Source organism: Hemicordylus capensis, chromosome 5 (genome assembly GCF_027244095.1).
Source record: "Hemicordylus capensis ecotype Gifberg chromosome 5, rHemCap1.1.pri, whole genome shotgun sequence".
Lineage (NCBI taxonomy): Eukaryota > Metazoa > Chordata > Lepidosauria > Squamata > Cordylidae > Hemicordylus > Hemicordylus capensis.
In genome coordinates, this window is record NC_069661.1 from 92,021,911 (window position 1) to 92,041,742 (window position 19,832).

Consider the following 19,832-nt stretch of genomic DNA (forward strand, 5'->3'; position numbering starts at 1 on the left):
TATATTCCAAGATCCCTGCAGTGGGTGCAGAGAGTATCCACTCATCTTGGTACTCATCCAAGATAAGTACTCTACTCATCCTGGGAGTAGAGTACTGTTGGAAGGGTGACATCTTGTACTTGTATTACACTACATATTCATGGGATCCTGGTACTAAATCATTTGTAGCTGATTTCATTGCAATCTATATAAAATCAGCTTTTGACACAGGATTCCCCATAGATATTGAACAGAGATGCTGGACCTCACTGTCTAATTGAGCTAGTATGCACATATGGTCATTAAACAAACAAAAATCTTTAAACTGTTTGGGAATTGGGGATATTGAGGATGATAGCCACCTAATGGCGCCATGGGGAAATGACTTGACTAGCAAGCCATAGGTTGCCGGTTTGACTCCCCACTGGTAATTTCCCAGACTATGGGAAACACCAATATCGAGCAGCAGTGATATAGGAAGATGCTGAAATGCATCATCTCATACTGCATGGGAGAGGGCAGTGGTAACCCCCTCCTGTATTCTACCAAAGACAACCACAGGGCTCTGTGGTCACCAGGAGTTGACACCGACTCGACGGCACACTTTACCTGTAAGGAGGGAGACTGACAAGCAACTAATGAGTAGGTTTTCAGCTGCATTCTTGTGATCATTGATGGAAAGAAGGTGCCTTTTCCCCGTCTACATCCAGTTACACACACACACACACACACACACACACACACACACACAGCTTTTGTGAGAGTATGGGGATATCCTTGGAAAGGCAAAGGCAGTGTCAGGGGAACATGACAACTTCGGTTAGTGTTATGTTAGTGATCCTGTGGTTGCTTTTCATGTGCTGCTTCTCTCCCTTTCACCTGGAAGAAAGTTATTTCAAAATTAAGCCTTCTGTCTCTTTCTTTCTCTTTTCTGCTCCAGTTGGGTGAGAGCTCTTGTGTGACTACAACAAGGTCTCTTTTTCATATTCCCTCTGCCTCTCTCCCTCCCACTCCCTCCCTCAACGCCCCATTTTGGTTCATGCACTCATTCAAATCTAGGTTTAATGTGGGTTACCTTCATTAGAGTGATTGTGGGAACCCAGGACAAAGTGGGAATCACAGTGGGTTTATCTCAGCCATAAACTAGCACAACTAATGTGGGTTAATGACAATCACATTAATGTTGGTAACCCACATTAAACCTACTTTCAAACAATTGTGTGAAGCAGGCCTCTCTCTTTTTTGTGTGCAGTTGGAAGATGCAGTGATTTTGAGCAATGTCACTCAAAATATTGCAGCAGGGCCCATTGGGTACATATGTAGTTCAACACATTTAGAGTACTACAACCATTTGAAATGGGGCAATTTTGGTGGCATAATGTTCTAACTTCTAAAATATGATAAGCCTATTCACATGAGCAGCCTAGCCCAGGCTAGGGTTGGGCTGCTTGTGTGCAGTACTGAGATTGAGCCCGATTTTGGCACTGCCCTCTCACCCAAACAGTGGCAGCTGATGGTTCCTGGGGCTAGGTGTGTGTGTGTGTGTGTGTGTGTGTGTGTGCGCGCTAGGCAGGGCAGGTGATGGGTGGAGCCACAAGTAGTGAGAGGTGGAGCCAATTGTGGACAGCTGCAGAGGTGGAGCCAGGACTAGGCGGGTGCCTTAGCAATAACTGGCAAAGTGTAGATTTGTAGTGAACAAGTGGGATCACAATACAAACACACACAAGCACACAAATCTCAATTGCTCATCAGCAGAGATACAGAAAAATATGGAAAACATCAGTTGCTTTATAGTGCTTACCAGGACTACAGTAGTATGTAGATTTGTATCCAACATGGAAGAATCGAAACACAAGCATACACATATAGGAAAAGAACTGTACAAGCCACAAATAAAGCACAGACCAGCCACAAAAGGCTGCTTCTGTGGAGAGTAAATGCATTCTGAAATCACCAGGGCAGCTCTGTCTGCCTGGTTATTTCAAAAATGAATACTACTAATAATAAATAACAACAAGAAAGAGCTCTGAGCCAGAGTGGCACAGTGGTTAGTGTACTGGACTATAGGGATATGCACGAACCTGTTTGGAGGCCCTTTTATGGGCCTCCAAACAGGCTTGAACACCGGGCCGTTTGGAGGCTCGAAGGCAGGGGGCACAACTTTAAGGGTGGGGCAGGGTGCACTTACCCCTCCCTCGTTGACCTTAAGTCCTGGGTGCACATGCCAAGGAAGGAACAGGATGGCAGGGAGGTATGCTGCCGCCCCGATGGAGTCTTTACAAATGGAGCACCAGCAGCGGGGGAGTGGAGGGAGGTGGAAGTGTACCCTCCCTTGCCCTTAAAGTCCCCCCCCCTCACCTTTCAACTGCCCCATGCCGGTTCTGTGCACCTCCCTACTGGACTAGACAGGGGAAATCCAAGTTCAAATTCCCATTCAGCCATGAAACTTACTGGGTGACTCTGGGACAGTAACTTATCTCTCAGCATAACCTTCCTCATAGGGCTGTTGGGAGGATAAATGTTGGCTCTTGCCTTATTAATTTTAATATTGATAAAGATCTGGTGATTTTCATTTGTTCTGTGCTACTGTCGCCGACCCTCACAACTCTTAAAGCAGCAGCTGACTGCAGGCAAGAGCAGCAGGGAACACCAGAGAGAGGCAGTAGACACACAAATGGAGGCAGAGACAACATGGCTGACTGAGAAATGTAAGGTGAGTGCTGCCCACTTTGCCCATAGTTAAGATCTGCCCCTGTGCCCACCCCGAATGTTAACCATGGCCTTTAGCTAGGGTTAAGGGTACGAGCGCACCCTTAATCCCAGCGCCAGGACCACAAGTACATAGAGTTGGGTGCCCAGAGCATATACAACACAGAAGATCATCTGGGTGTGTGTGTGTGTGTGTGTGGTAAGTTTGGTCTTGCCTTTCCCCTGCACCCTCCCTGCCAGTGTGCAATGGTCATGTGTACCTACTAACAGTGATCAGAAAAACACTTGCATAAAGGGAGAAGAGGCTTTTACAAAGTAATCCAAATAGATAGAGCGAGCGAGTGAGCAAGCTGTTTGGGACTCACTCACTCACTCACTCACTGATGTGAAATTCTCCTTCCAAACCACAAAAGATAGAAAGATGCCATTTCCCAGATAGGTCCCAGACTTCCCTATACTACCAGAAAAATATACCCCCCTGTGTATATTCATTAATTTCCCAGAAAATGCAGGAAAACTCTCATTGGGAAAAACATGGGAAATGATGCCTTCTTGACAAACATCGGCAGTTCTCTTGAGTACTTTTATAGACAGGAAGCCTGGACTTTCACAGAATGATGAAGAAACAAGTTATATTTTTTCCACTTCACTGCATTTCAATCCATGGTAGATTTCCATGAAAATCACTTGTGAAATCGAAAAAGCTTCAACACTGAAGAAAAAATTGCAGGACGTTGAAATGTGATTGCAGTTCCACCCTCTGATATGGCCATGAGTTTAAAAATGGGATACAAGCACATTCAAAGCTATTTCTGACTTTCCTACATTCACACCAAGTGGGGGAGAGGATCAAAATCACTGTAAGTGGCATGTGTGCAATCACTCCTAGCTTCCTGGGAATTGATTCAGAAAACTGAAAACACTGCAGGCTTTTGACTTGCCTTCTCTAAAGAATATGCTGAGAGGGGAGAGCTATGGGTAGCTCAAGGATTGGGATTGCATATAATTCGGTTTCCAGAGTGCCTATATTTTTGTCCTGCACACTGGTTCAGTGAATCAAGTTGCTGAATATTGCTCCATCCCCATTCTAAAAAAGGCACCCTTGGCAAAGAAGGGCGGTGATGAGCCAGATGGCATGACCCATAATGTAAGCCCAGCCTGTGGCCCGCCAGATATTGCTGAAGTGCAACTTCCATCACCCCCAATGACAATTTATTGTGGCTGAGGGTGATGGGAGTTGTAGTTCAGCATCATCTGGAGTACCACAGGTTGAGAACCCCTGTTTTAGAGTAAATTTCAGCAATTTAGTGAAGCTGACAAATGAGGTACTTGGAGAATCTTGACATTTTCTGGTAAAGTTTAAGATTGTACAAGGCCCAGCAGGGAATGTCAGACATCTTTGTGCTTTTAATCTGCTTTTTGGCATTCATACCCCTATGGTGTGATACATGTCCCTTGCCTGTAAATGGCAGAAATAAGCATGACATTTGAGCATTGACAGAAAGCACTCGGTTAACCATCCCACTTACTGGTGATTGTCAGAATTTCTATCTGGGCCCCTTCCAGTCTTGAATCACCAATAAATGTCAACATTCACCAAATTTCTGCCATTTACCCATCCTATCCTATCCGATCTGATCCAGTCCAATCCAATCCTATCCTATCCTATTAGAGGAACATAGGAAGCTGCCTTATATTGAGTCAGACCATTGGTCCATCTAGTTCAGTATTGTCTACACAGACTGGCAGCAGGTTCTCTAAGGTTACAGGCGGGAGTCTCTCTCAGCCTTATCCTACCCATAATACACACCATTGTCAAACACCATATTAAATGAACGCCAAACAATAATAATGTGTCACATTGTCTGTGATAAATGAAGTATAAAAGAAATCACTTTAAAGAAGGGGGAAACCCCGATTGACGATGCCAATTCATTTGGAAAAATCCCCCTTGTTGGAAACCGAACGTGATAAAAGGAAAGGGTAATGCATGTAACGCTTTTATGAGTGTTCAGAAAATCGAGGAGTCAAAACTGTTAGATCTTTGCTTCTCTCCCTCCCTTCTCTCTTCCCTTTCATGTGTGTCTGGGCAGGTCTAACCCTCAGGTAACGCCCTTCCTCCTTCTTCTCTCTTACCTTTCTTTGCACCTGTCCACGTAATGCACTGCACGCTCCCAGAATCTGGCCCTCCTCCTCCTCTCCTCCTCCTCCTGCTTTCCGGAGTCCCTGCCAAACTAGGCTTCTTTTGCTCCTTGCGATTTATCATTGGCGAGAAACGTGAACATCAAAAGGAGGCAGAGAACCGACGGCATCCTTCTCCTCCACATCAACAGCAAACCGGGGTGTATGTGGGGAGAGGGAGGGACTGGCGGGGGGGGGGCTGGCTGGCTGGGAGGGGTGTTTCCAAGGCTGCTAACTTGGAAGCCGTGTGTGTGTGTGTGGTGTTAATGGCTGGGGAACATTAGGAACTCCCCTTCGTCATTTCAGATCAAAGAGGAGGAGGAGGGAAAAGGTGTGAGGAGGGGAAGAGTGGATCGGTTTACGATTTCAAACGCCACATCTCACCGGCGTGCAAGCCGCCTTCGCTTCAATATTAGCATATGTCAGGGGGGAAACCTGCCCTATGTATATATATATAGCGAGATCCCCCACGCGCTCTGTTATTGCGCGCAGAGCAGCGAGCGGCGGCCCCGCTTGGATCTCCTCGGTTTTCCCCAAAGACACCGCCAGCCGGCAGCTGCACCCCCACCGCCACCAGCACCGCCACCTGCAGCGGCTGTCGATGTTTATGCAAAGCCGAGCCCAGCCTCATGCCCGGGGAGAGAAGAGACTCCCAAGACAGGCAGCTGCTATCTTGGTGTCAAGTCCGGTCTGCTACAGAAGAATCTCCAGAGCTAGCTGAGCCTTTAGCTCGGACTCTACAGAGTGCCTAGATATTTTTAAAACATCAAATCACCATCATCACCATCAACCATCCATTGGATCTGTTATCTCCCTGCCTCCCCCCCCACCCATCCGGCTCTTTCATGGCTCCCTTAGCCGAAGTTGGGGGCTTCCTAGGCGGCCTGGAAGGCTTGGGCCAGCAGGTGGGCTCCCATTTCCTGTTGCCTCCTGCTGGGGAGAGGCCGCCTCTGCTTGGGGATCGCTTGGCCCAGGTCGAGAGAGGGCCCCGAGGGGGCGGCGCGGCAGGAGCCACGGATTTAGCCCACTTGCAGGGCATCCTTCGTCGGAGGCAGCTCTACTGCAGGACCGGTTTCCACCTGCAGATTCTGCCCGACGGCAGCGTTCAAGGCACTAGGCAGGACCACAGCCTCTTCGGTAAGGCATCTCCCTTCCTTCTTCCTTCCTTCCTTCCCTCCCTCCTCCTGCTGGCTCTCTTCTGCTTCTTTTTCGCCCTCCTCCCCTTGCGGCGGAAGCATCCTATAGCAACAGATGGTATAGCAACGGATCTCATGCTGGGAATCTCAAAACAACTTAATCCGGACCAGGACCGCTAGAGAGAGCAGGAGAATTAGTCTGGGGAAAGGCGTGGTGGACAGCATTGTCACGGGGGCAAAAACTGGCTTCTGGTGACACATGAGCGAGAAACTGACCTATATTAACTTGAAGCAGCATAATTTCAAAAAGCTCATGGCATATGTGAGAAAGAGTGTCCCTGAGCATGTGCAAAGTGCCTTTCCTGAAGCACCAAAGGCTGCTTCACTTACTATGCATTTGATACATGGGAACTGTGTATATGTAAAAAATAACATTCGACACATGTATAGATTAGATTGTCATATGTGTGAATTTCACAAACATGTGTGGGGCTGCTTTAGAGCTGTAATTAACCACAGCTACTGTGGAGCCTCATAACACATTTGCAACATTATCACAAGCGATTATTCCCACAGAGACTGCATGCTATGAATGTGCTTTCCTTGCAGGAAATAAGGTAATAATGTGATGCAGATTAGAAGAGTGAGTTTCCAAGTCAGAGGGTGCTGAGCCTGCCTCCGCAGCTCTAGAAACGAAACCCTACCTATTTGCTAAGTCAAATATGACAACAAGCTCAATCGTCCACTGTGAGTAAAAGTATGCACGCTACAGCTGTATACACTGAATGCCCAGCTCCAACTGGAAAGAGGGCGTATCAGCTCCAACCTTTCCCTTTCATCTCTCCCATTGCTTTATATTTTTAAGTGAATGCAAATTTTGCCATCTGCAGTCATTTGCAATACAGCTCTGCCATCCACTGCAGTAAGTTATGCACGAGGAGATACGTGCATTATTGCAACTTGAATGTAACACTTTCTGCATGCAAAGTGCAACAGAACTGGACGGAGTAGCACTAAATAGGTACTGCTATTTAACATCTATTAGCTGCAGTGGCACAGCGGGGGAAGCAGCTTGCCTAGGGAGCAAGAGGCTGTTAGTTCAACTTTCCAGACTGCCTAGTAAATATATATATTTGTCGTCACCTATATCAGGCAGCAATATAGGAAGCTGCTGGAGGCAGATGCTCACTTCAGTGACAATAGCAAAAGGCATAATCTCATACTGCATGGGAGGAAGGCAATGGCAAATCACTCCTGTATTCTACCAAGCAAACCACATGGCTCTGTGGTCGCCAGGCGTCAACACTGACTCTACGGCACAAACTTTCACACGCACACCCATTTAACATCTATGTAAACACTGCAATTTAAAATGTTTCACTCCAGTGTGCCAGGCACTATACAGAAACGTGCTCAGAAGCCTTAACTTGATAGAAGACAGGAATGGAGGGATGGTATCTGCAGAACAGATTGAGTAGGAGACAGTTCACTTATCTTCACAACAGCCCTCCTTGGCAGGTTTCTCTTTGTTCCTTTCTACAGATTGTAAAATGAAGCGCGCGGGGGGGGGGGGGGGAGGAGTGACTTGCCCAAGGCTGATTGGTGGGGCAATGGAGGAGCAGGTGTTAGAATCTTGGCCTCCAAAGGTCCAATCTGACTCTTTTGCCACTGGCCAGAGAACTGCTAAATCTTTGATGTGCATTGGATTCATCAGTTTAGGACTACAGCTATGTATTAATAAGATGTGTCCCAATAATGGGAAAGGTTACAGAATTTGTAAGGGCAAACAAAAAGGGTGGATTTCAGGTAGCACAGCCTTATCTGCTATTGTTGGCAACCACTGAGGGGTTTGTGCATTAACAGCCACAAAAGGCGATAGAAGAGGTTCTCTATCAGGTTTCCTGTAGTCAAAACAATCTGTTGCAAAAGGGCCTTAACTGATTTACAACATACTGAAAACATTGATGTGTTCCGAAGGAAAGAAACTTTAGTTCAACACAAAGTTCTTCACAGAAGGGAAACTTCTTACAGCATGTAAACATGGAATAATTACCCCAAAAAAGTTTGAGATTGAGATCAAACCTTCCTGGTGTTTCTTTATTCTATCTCCATTCTCAATAGGTTTGTCTGATGTGGTCTCTTTGTGGGTTGAATCACCTGCTTATTATGATTTGAAAAAAAGAGGCTTGTCTTTGAAAATGATATCAGAAAGACAGAATACCTCCCATGTCTTTCAATGGAACTTTGAATATTGGGAGCTCAAAAATCTCTGATCATTTATTTGCAGTAAAATATTTAATATCTGATCTTTGTAAAAAGGTTTGGCTGGGCAGCCGCTAAGCATTGCACACCAGAAACTTGACAATTTCCAATTAACACTCCAAAGGCTGCTTATGATAGAATATTAATTAACTTTCTCTGAATGGAAAGCAATACAACAATGAAATAAAGTTGATAAATATTGAAGAGTGATTCAAAATCAGATGTCAGTATTTCAAAGAAACAATTGTTTTTTTAAAAAGTTTTCAAAGTCCTTTCCCCCTAAAAATGCAAATATTTGATCATTCTTATTATCTAACAACGAATGGCATCACCCAGCCAAAGTTAAACACTTGTAAATCCCATTTACTTCAGCTGGAGAGACTTAAGGGCATGCTTAATGTTCTCATTGAAGCCAATGGGATGTCAACATGCTAAACTTTGGCTGGGCGATGGTCAATATGGAACCCAATGTTCCATATAGCCAGTGAGGGCTACATGTTTTGGGAATGTTGATGTATTCTATGTATACATGCATTGAAGTTAGATTGTAAATAGCACATACTTTTTACACAAGCCTTTATGCCAACATGTACAGAAGTTAAAAACAAACCTTTGTTTTTTGTTTCAATGCAGGTATCCTTGAATTCATCAGTGTGGCGGTTGGATTAGTCAGTATTCGAGGGGTTGACAGTGGCCTCTACCTTGGAATGAATGAGAAAGGAGAGCTCTATGGCTCAGTAAGTATTACCAACATTTGCATTATAGACTCCAATTGGATTCATTGGGAATAATGAACGATGTAATAGGCTTCCTTGAGAAGTGAAGTCATTTGCTTAGAGTGGGGAAAGAAGTCATCCAATGAAAGAGATAACACAAAGTGCTGCCAACTCTTGGAAATGACTTGTGTCTTTGATATGATATGATCACGTTCTAAAAACGCAAGACAATAGTTTTCAAGCTGGGCGTGAAGCTGATCAGAGGTTATTTAATGAGAAGATCAATAATGGCTGACAAGTCTCCCTAAATGAAGTAACTGCCAGTCTTCCCTTGAAACATGCGCGCGCACACACATACACACAAACACACTGAGTGTCTTATAAAGTGTACTCTTGATTTATCTGGGGTGACGGTGTGGTTCTAACACATATGCAGAGAACAGTGTCACTACTGAAGGGGAGAAATGGCTTCAAATTGCAAGGGAGGAATGAAAGATTAGTGTGACTAGTCTAAAAGGTCTGCAAAATGTGTACAGTTATTTAGTAGCTAAATAACTACTCCATCTCCAGTCTCCATTCCAGTAAACAGAAAGTGAGCTTGGAGTAACATGTTCTTAAGGCTGGTACTTGAAGAAAAATTGGGGGGAGAGAGAGTTCTACAAATAAATGCAGGAACATTGAGTAGTGAGGTTTGCTTCTCCTTTGTGATTCAGCAGGTGGAACTCTGAGGTGTCTGCTTTCTTTCCTTGGTGATAAAATAATCCTCTGAAAAAGGGGATATTTTACCAAGCAATGGCTTTTCCTATATATACACTGCTGCTCTAGAAATGTAGTGGGTTTAAACCTGGGGGAATCAGTTGTTATCTATGGAAAGGAAAGCCACGTTGGGCATAAAATGCAAACGTTAGACTTAAAATGAAAAAGAAAAATGTTTCTGCAGAGTAAATGCCACAATACTTTGTTCATTTATTGACTTTTCTAACCCTTTTTGTTTTCCATAGGAAAAGCTCACTCCTGAATGTGTCTTCAGGGAACAGTTTGAAGAGAACTGGTATAACACATATTCCTCCAATGTGTATAAGCATGGTGATTCAGGCCGGCGGTACTTTGTAGCGCTTAACAAAGATGGCAGTCCCAGAGATGGGGCAAGGTCCAAAAGACATCAGAAATTCACTCATTTTTTGCCCAGACCAGTGGATCCTGAAAGAGTGCCAGAGCTCTACAAGGATGTGTTAGTATTCAGCTGAAGTTGAACACAGATGGAGAATGGAATCTTAGCCTCAACCGTTCCGAAAGTGCAAAGAACTACAGAGGGCTGAGGAGTCACCAAGATCTAGGAAGTCGTGGGTTGGAGAAGCTGTTTAGTGGTAGACGAGCCTTCGTTGCCTAATGTCTGGATTTAGGAGAATGAGCCTGAAAGCCAAGAGGACCAACCTCTTTTAAGTTTGCTTATCCTTCTGCTGATCAAGTAGATGGGGATGATGGCCGGATTTAATTTACAAAACCAGACAAGTACTCAGTCACTCTGGATTATGTCCTCCCTCCTTTACTTAGAACATGAATAACTATCCAAAGCTTGTGGATTTGGACTGTAGAAAGCTGGAAGAAATTGTATTGGGGGTGGGGGGAGAATAAATGGCAAGATAGTGGAAATATACAAACCGTGAGGACTGCTAACATGAAGTTATGGTGACTTTGCAAACTTGGAAGTGAAATCCAGATTTGTTTTGCCCTTCAGGATGGACCTAATTTATACACTTTCAGATTTCAAATATTTATTTTAAATATTTATTTATTACAGAGTTTATTTTTTACTGGGCTATGAAGAGAGTACAACGCTTTATCCCAATGAACATCATTTATGGTGCCAATATTTACTCTGATGTAGTATCATGGTGCAAAAAGAAAAGGGATGTTACAAATCACAAAATGTTGCAAATGGAACATCTCTTGAATATTGTTATGAGATAATAGATTGGGCTTCTATTTTTATGCACATGCCATTGCCTAATTAATTGTTTTAAACAGGGAAATACATTGGTTGCCTTATGACCTATGAGACTGTCCCCTTATATTTGTACTGAATTAAAAAATGCACATTTACAAGGGAATTAAAAATATACTTCTATCTGTCTGTTTCACGATTGTTCTTTAAGGGAACCGTCTCCCAGTAGCATCTTTTTGGCAGGACAAAGGAGGCAGTCTCCAACCATCTCCCATGTTTGAAATCATACAGTATTATTGTCCAGAGACACCTAGATTTCCAACCCATTGGTTCAGCATGAGGACTATTGCTGATTGTTTAACTAACTATAAACAAACTGATCTCTGAGTTAGATATGTGTGCAAAATGCATATATCTCTATGCTTTAAAAAAGGGTTTGATCCCTGTTGATAATAAGGCAATAGCTTATATGAGATATACACACGAAAACAGCAAAAGCAAATGCTCTCACAACACTCTGGTTTTTTTGAAACGTAATCTCGCATATATTCAAGACTCTGCTGTGTATCTTACCTTCTCACACCATCTAAATCTCTTTACTTCTGCTACTGAAATCTGAAATGGCATCCCTTCTAGTTCACTGAGGCTGTCAATCCTAAGCACATTTATAAGGAAATGTATCCTGTTGAATTCAGTGACTGATTTCTGAGTCAATAGTCTTAGTATTGGGCTATTATTGTCTTTGGATTTGCAAAACTACAGCCTTAAGTGCACATCTTTTAATAAACCTTTTAAATATGGTATAGTGGTTAGAGCGCTGGACTAGGACCGGGGAGACCCGAGTTCAAATCTCTGTTCAGCCATGATACTAGCTGGGTAACTCTGGGCCAGTCACTTCTCTCTCAGCCTAACCTACTTCACAGGGCTGTTGTGAAAAAGAAACTCAAGTATGTAGTACACCGCTCTGAGCTCCTTGGAGGAAGAGCGGGTTATAAATGTAATAATAATAATAATAATAATAATAATAATAATAAACATGCAAAATAAAAAATAAAATAAATATGCATATTGTCAGTACTATTCAGATTCCTGCTGGCATTTTGATTGCTCAAATGTACTAGCAGTGAACTTTATTTATTTATTTGTTCATTTTATTGTTCAATTTTCATACCACCTTTCATAAGACATCCCAAGGGGGTTTACAAAAGTTAAAATATAATAACATTTCATAAAAATTACATTGAAAACCTTAAAATCAGTTAAACAGTAAAAACAATTTAATGCCCCCCGCCCATAAAATAGATAAATAGAAGCAGGAAAGCTGAAAAACCTGGCAGCCCCAAATGGGTAAAAGCCTGAACAAATAAAAAAGGTCCTTATTTGTTTTTTAAAAGCAGCCACAGATGTCAAAGAGCAGACATTATTTGGGAGAGCATTCCAGAGCCTGGGGGCAACAACAGAGAAGGCCCTGTCTCAAGTGCACAACAATTTAGCCTCTCTCAACATCGGCACATGGAACGCAGGCCCCACTGACGACCTTGTTGGGCAGGCCAAAAGCCTAGGGCCCAAATTTGTATGGACTTTAAAGGTAATAAACAGCACCTTGAACTGGATCTGGAAACAAATTGGCAGCCAGTGCACCTCTTTCAAAATAGGTGCAATATGTTCTGAGAGAGCAGTTCCAGAGACAACCCTGGCAGCTGCATTCTGCACCAACTGAAGTTTCCAAATATTCTTCAAGGGCAGCCCCACTTAAAGCACACTGCAGTGATCCAACTGCAATGTGACTAAGGAATGGGTAACTGTGGCCAATTCTGCCTTCTTGAGGGCAGCTGGTGCACTATCACAAACTGTGCAAAGGCACCCCTGGCCACCACCTCCACCTGAGCATCTAAGAGCAGAACCAGGTCCAGCAACACTCCCAGGCTGCGCACTTGCTCTTTCAAGGGGAGTACAACCCCATCCAGAGCTGGCTGAATCACTCTATCTCGACTGGCTTTTCTACTGACCAGCAGCACCTCTGTCTTGTCTGGTTTCGACCTCAGTTTGCTAGCCCAAGTCCAGCCCATCACCACCCCCAGTCCCCTGTTCAGTATATCCACTGCTTCCCTAGGATCTGAAGTCACGGAACGGTAGAACTGAATGTCATCTGCATATTAATGACACTTCAGTCCAAACCTCCTGATGACCTCTTCCAGCAGTTTCTTGTAGGTGTTAAACAGCATGTTGGACAATACTGAGCCTTGCCCAAAGGCCAGAGAGTTGAACAAAAGTCCTCCAGCTCCACCTTCTGGAACCTCCCCCCAAGAAAGGACCAGAACCACTCCAATGCACCACCCCCAATCAGTGTTCCCTCTAACAGGGATTCCCAGATGTTGTTGACTACAACTCCCATAATCCCCAAGTAAAAGCTATTGCAGCTGGGATTCCTGGGTGTTGTAGTCAACAACATCTGGGAATCCCTGTTAAACACTTCCCCCAATCCCTATACTTGAGAGGTGGTCCAGAAGGATACGATGGTCAATGGTATTGAATGCTGCTGAGGTGTCCAGCAGAACCAACAGGGATGCACTCCCTCTGTCTAGTTCCCAGTGTAGGTCATCCACCAGGCGACCAAGGCAGTTTCTGTCCCAAACCCAGGGCAAAAGCCAGATTGAAAAGGCTCTAAATAATCCATATCATCCAAGACCCTTTGCAGCTGCACAGGCACCACACGCTCTATCACCTTGCTTTAAAAGGGAAGATTTGGAACAGGCCAATAGCTATCAGAGTTGGTGGAATCAAGGGAGGGCTTGATTTCGAAGCGAGGGGATTTAGAAAAGAGGAAGCTTTGTTTGTGTAATAGAAGACAAGCAATCATGGACGACAAAGGACAGAACCTCCAGACTCCTGATCTCAAGGTAGAAGCATTAAAATCAATTGGACCACTTCAATATCTGCAATTTGAGGCTTGTGACTGGTTGTTTTCTGAATGAAATGCAAACGTGTATATGTTGAAGTCTTCTTGAGTTATACCTTGAGATTCCAAAGCCCTTTGGAAAGCCCATGAAACATAATTTAGCCCCTCCAGGATATGATATGGCAGTGCTTTTTAATCTGTATTCTAAGGAACCCTTACATATGAACATAGGAAGCTGTCATACTGATTCAGACCACTTACAGTAACTCAGTACTGGCTACATTGACTGGCAGCAGCCCTCTAAGGTTTCAGGCAGGAGTCTCTCCCATTTCTACCTGGAGATGCCAGAACCCAGAACCTTCTGCATACCAGCAGATGCTCTACCACTAAGCTATAGTCCCACCCACTAAGAGGAAGAGCTTATAGCAGATAGTGCTCACGTGTGGTCTTCCATCCAAATGGAAACTTGAATGGACTCTGCTCATCAAAGCGGACAATTCATGCTTGCTACCACACGATGACTAATATTCATGAGTATATTAGGAAAAATGGACAAGCTTCCAGGAAGGATAATTTCAGGGACTAAGTACCTTTCCCTGCAAAGCTCCACCATCTACTAACTATGTTTACTTGCAAAGTTCAACAGTAGGAGAGTATTCTGTCTCTTCTTGTTACCCTGATGTGACATTACTCATGGTGCTTGGCCCTGCATGTGTGCTTTTGAGGATTTTAGCCTTTGCCCCTACCGCAGCCCCTCCCAACAACTACTGTTTGTCCCAGCAGGGAAGCTACCACTGGTGCCATTGGCATGGTTGCTATTTGTATTTTAAAAAATCCAGGGCCTCAGGGCCAAACAACATGATTAATGTCATGTCTAGAGTGGCCCTCGTTTTCACAAAGGGCAATAGCAATAGCACTTACATTTATATACCGCTCTATAGCTGGAAGCTCTCTAAGCGGTTTACAATGATTTAGCATATTGCCCCCCAACATTCTGGGTACTCATTTTACTGACCTCGGAAGGATGGAAGGCTGAGTCAACCTTGAGCCCCTTGGTGAGGATCGAACTTGTAAACTTCTGGTTACAGGGCGGCAGTTTTACCACTGCACCACCAGGGGCTCATTAATGAGGCTCAATCAGCCTGGCCAATGTTCCATATGAACTGAATGTACACCCTGTGCTGTGGTTGGAAAAGTTTTGCAAGGCCTCTGTCCTGGAGGTTTTACAGAAAGGAAACAGAGAAAACATGAATCACGTATACTTCCTATCCCTCCCTTGTTTTTGTGCACTGCTCAACATTCTTCTAAAATTCTTACAGATACTAAAATACATCATGTACTGAATTAATACACTTTCAGAACTGAGATTCAGGTGCCACTTGTCCAGAATCTAAAGGCTGTTCTCCAAGTCAAATGTTAGTATTAAGTGGCATTGTCAATACCTTACTTAAGGTACTCCCCCTTACTTCAGGTACAATCCATGAAGGGGATTGTGGTGTAATGTGAAGAACTGTAGCACAAAAGTACCTCCATTGCATGCCAGGTTTGGTGTAATCAGCACTATTTCCAGAATCATTACACCACAGATCTCAGAGAATCAACTTGAAAGAGTTTCCAACATAAGGTTATGCAATTCAGGTCCAGGAAAAAGGAGTAGTTGATGGTGTTTCACTGTTCACCACAGATTTGTTCCATCTAGACATACTCTTTAATTTCTTCTGGGGGAAAAGATTTCTAAAAAGAAAAAAAAGAAAAGATTTCTTCTGCATAACTACAAATATCCTATATGCCAAGGGTATTTGTAGTGTACAAATGCTCCCATGTGTAGCTTCAGTTACAGAAGTGCCATGATAGAGTCCTTCTTTCCAAGGAAGGAAGGATGAACGAGCAGTTGCCCATTCACATTGCAATTACCAATAACACATATACAGAAGGCAAGAATGAATAATGTTACATTGGAACTAGCCGTCGAAAGGCTCCACAACTACTGCAAAATTTGAGGATGCATAGAGATGTGTAAATATTTTATTTAAAAATGCTTTGGTTCCTGATAAAGATTCAGTAGATGTTTAAACAACTACAATAAATACATTTACTATATCAGCAGATAGTATTGCACAAGGCCATTGTTTATTCTGTTTACAATATGGCTGCTGTTTCTGAGCTGTCTCTTCTGCATGGTGCCTCAATGGCAGTCTCTTCCTCTAAAAAAAAAAGACAACACTATTTTCAGTATTACTAGAGCACTTCAAGAGATGGATTCAGATGGCAGGATTTTAAGGAGATGATTGCAAATATTACACAATATCCTAGTAATCTGAAGTTCCCATCACACATTGGTTTAAAACATCATTATTGATACTTGACATATACTTGGGGGTGAAATAATGTTCTAGGTCTTTGCATTTCTAGATATTTAAAACACAATATAAATTAATATTCATTGGCATCCTGCATTTTTATACTAATACATATAAATGCTTTGTTTATTCTGGGATTCCAAAGTTCCTGAAATAGCATACAATTAGGCACAAAGTAGGTGTTCATGTTCCTATTTAAGTGGTCTATTTCAATCATGGAAATTAGTGACTAACAAACAGATTGAGGCAACAGAAATGCATAAAGCAAGTGCTAAATCTTTCACTCACTTAATAACCTTGAGAAATAGTTTCAGTCCAATGGCTCAGACCATGGCATATGGAACAATTAAAAAAGAAGGAGAGCAGAGGGCCTATAAACCTGTACAACATTATTTCCCCTTGCAATTGATTTTAGCCATATCTACTCCATTCATATCTTGGAAAGCCTTTCAAATATGGTGTGACTGCTAAGAGGTCTGAGTCCCAGCACCAATCAGTTTTGAAATTATTATTTTCTTTATAAAGCACCTAAAATTGGAAAGGTACTGTACAAAGATAAAAATCCCAAAAACAATTAAGCCTGCCTTTCATATTATTGCTTGTGGAGGTCCTCTTGAAATCACTTGGGGCATAATTCAGAGAAATATATAGATATATGTAAATCCTGTTGAAATCAGTGGGATGAAAGACATACAATAGTTAAATGCTGCAGTTTCATGTGTTTCAATAGGATTTAGACATGCCTCAGGCCAGATTCACACCATACAAGTTTTTTTTTAGAAGAAAGCCATCCCAACCTTCTCCTACTATGTTCTCAAATGTAATTTGCGAACTGACAGAAAACCAGCATAACCAGCAGCAATTTCCATGAATATGGCAGCAATTTCCCCCGCAACTGTATTCACTGGAATTGCTGATGACAATGATAGATGATCTACAAATTGTATGTTGAATTTGTCTATCAGCATGCACACATAAAAACAGTGCATTGTGGGAATGGGTTGCCTCTTTCTCTGGATGGTGCATCATGTGTCTTGAGGTATTGTCTTAGTATGTTTCTGATTATTCATTCACAAGAGAGAAAAGCCAGAGGATGGCAGAGGGCGATTGTGTTTCCATCTAAGAACTTGGAGCTGTGGAGTTCTAAGGAGCTTGGCCTTGCTTGTCATTATAATCAAACCCTGAGAGAGATTGTGAAGCCATGCTCTGCTTACAGTGTCATCAACAAAGTGAGCATGCTCAGCACTAATGTCTTCTTTATAATGGAGCCAGCCAGAGGCGTATCTAAGGAAAATAGCACCTAGGGCAAGCATTGAAATTGCGCCCCCTGTCCAAATATCTGACACCCATCTTTCAGATAACTTTACCATAGTATCAGCGGAAAAATACAAGTCTGAAGGTCACATACAAGTCACATATCTGAATATGTGTACAGTGACTTATATTATATTATTATTTTTTTAAAAAATTACCTGTAGCCCCTTTGGGGTGCTTCTAAAGGCTGGGGGGGGGGTCTGCAAAGGTTCCCCCTCCCCCCTGCTGGCCTCTAGGGCTTCACAGGGACCATTTAAGCATGTGCGGTGGCCATTAAAAAAAATATTTTTTTTAAATGGCAGATGAAAACAAAATGGCCACCATGCATGCTCAAATGGCCTCTGTGAGGCCTGGTATGGCCTAGGGCCTCAAAGAGGCCATTTGAGCATGCACGGTGGCCATTTTGTTTTCAGCAGCCTTTAAAAAAAAATTAAATTTAAGAAATGGTGCCCCCCTTCAAGTGGCGCTCGGGGCACGTGCCCTGCCTGCCCCACCCTAGATACACCCCTGGAGCCAGCCATACTGTGTCATTTGCTTGCCTGACAATGACTGGGCCCTGGATGTAGGCCAGCTGGCTTCAGCCCAGTATGAGTGAGATAGAGGTGATGCTTAAAGACAAGGGGAAAGTATTTTGGAAAGTTTACTAGGCCTTAGACAGCATGCTAAGTTGGCAATAACTTGTCCGTAAGTCAGCTCTATTGGATAAGATCATCAGTCAAATACTTCATTTCGTCCAGACCTCTTAGATGTGCAGCCTGTTCCTAAGTATGTGTTAGGCTTGTCGCCTGGAGACTTCAAAATAAGAAACACATTGTAAGACTTAATAAAATGTCATATGACATGTGTCAGAACATTAACAGTACTTTATTAGCCCCAAGGCAAAAATAGGAACAAACTGTATTATTTATTTTGTTGAAAAGGAACACTACATTTCAAGCCTAAATAAGGAACAGTTCCTTGAAATAAGGGAAAAGTGGCAAGCTTAGTATGTAGATAGATAAACTTTATTACAGACTTTGATTAGTAGAGAAATATGAAGCAACATAGTATCACACCTGTTACAAGAGCAGCAGTATAGTTTTTATGAATATATGATGACATAATAAATTATTCAACTACATTAATCATTAGATTTTATCCATCCATCCATCCATCCATCCATCCATCCATCCATCCATCCATCCGATCTCTCATTCATTCATTCATTTGATTTCTATACCACCTTTCCAAAAATGGCTCAGGGCAGTTTACACAGAGAAATAATAAATAAATAAGATGGATTAAAAAAAATATTGCCATACATTCATTGCTATTAGACAAAATGTAGCCACGTTGTGAGTAACTATGGCTTGACAATCTGACTAAAACAGTGATATACTAGTATGTGTACATGGAACTAAGAGCCATTCTACATATTTTGTAGAATGAGTAAAGGAGTTAGAATGAAATGGTAGATTTCTGGACTGAAATTAGACTGAAAGTGGGATGTGAGTATTATATTTTTGAATACTCCCCCAAGCAAAAACTCCCTGCATGTAATAAACTAGCACATCAGGCAATATGCTATTCTAAATCTTTAGTTCTGACCTCTCAGACTACTTCATGCAGAACTATTTAAAAAACAAACAAATAAGATTTAAAAGTATGAGCCCTCCCCAGTAGAGATTCATTCCACCTCTTTCTGGCTAATATGTAGAATAGCTCTTGGTGCGAGTGTGTTCAATGGGGCTGTGCCCAAATTAATCAACAGAGAATTGCATATGAACATCCTTTATGTAGAGTCAAACCACCCATCCATCTAGACCAGTACAGTATACTTGCACTGGCAGAGTCTTTCCCATCACTACTAAGGCAAGCAAATGTCAGTCAAGCAAATGAAGTACTTTTCACAGACGATGTCAGAGTGACTTTTATTAGAGAATGTTTAGCATATGATTTACAAAAGCAATACAGCAGTGAATAGAATTTCCTGATAAAATACGGCTGCGTACAAAAGAATGTGTGGTTGCAGTAGCAGAGAGAATATACTGTAGCACTGTACATAAGTTCCTACGGGTTTGAGTAGAGTCCGGTTAAAAGAGCAGTGGGAGGAATGTCCAAAAGGTTCAAGGGTGGGTCAGATCCCGGCCTCACCGTGTGTGTGGCTGGCAGGGCTGTGCCAGTCTTTTTCTGCCAACTGCAGCCTCCGGACGTGGGTCCTCAATGGTGGAGGGTCTTCTCCAGGTCCAAGTGATCCTCCAGGGGTCCTGTTTGCGGGTGTTTCTGGCATGGTTGGCCGCTGTGCATGGTTCATTTAGCATGCAAATGTGCTGCAGACCACGATCCCGAAGT

At 42.9% G+C, this 19,832-nt stretch overlaps 1 protein-coding gene across 1 annotated transcript; it reads left to right on the top strand.

The window, feature by feature from the left end:
• The first annotated feature begins 5,576 nt into the window (after positions 1-5,576).
• On the top strand, positions 5,577-10,515 carry FGF20 (fibroblast growth factor 20). Its single transcript, XM_053257253.1, has 3 exons — positions 5,577-6,006; positions 8,901-9,004; positions 9,985-10,515. The coding sequence occupies exons 1-3, from the start codon at positions 5,715-5,717 to the stop codon at positions 10,228-10,230; spliced, it is 642 nt and encodes a 213-aa protein (XP_053113228.1). The 5' UTR covers positions 5,577-5,714; the 3' UTR covers positions 10,231-10,515.
• The last annotated feature ends 9,317 nt before the right edge of the window (positions 10,516-19,832 follow it).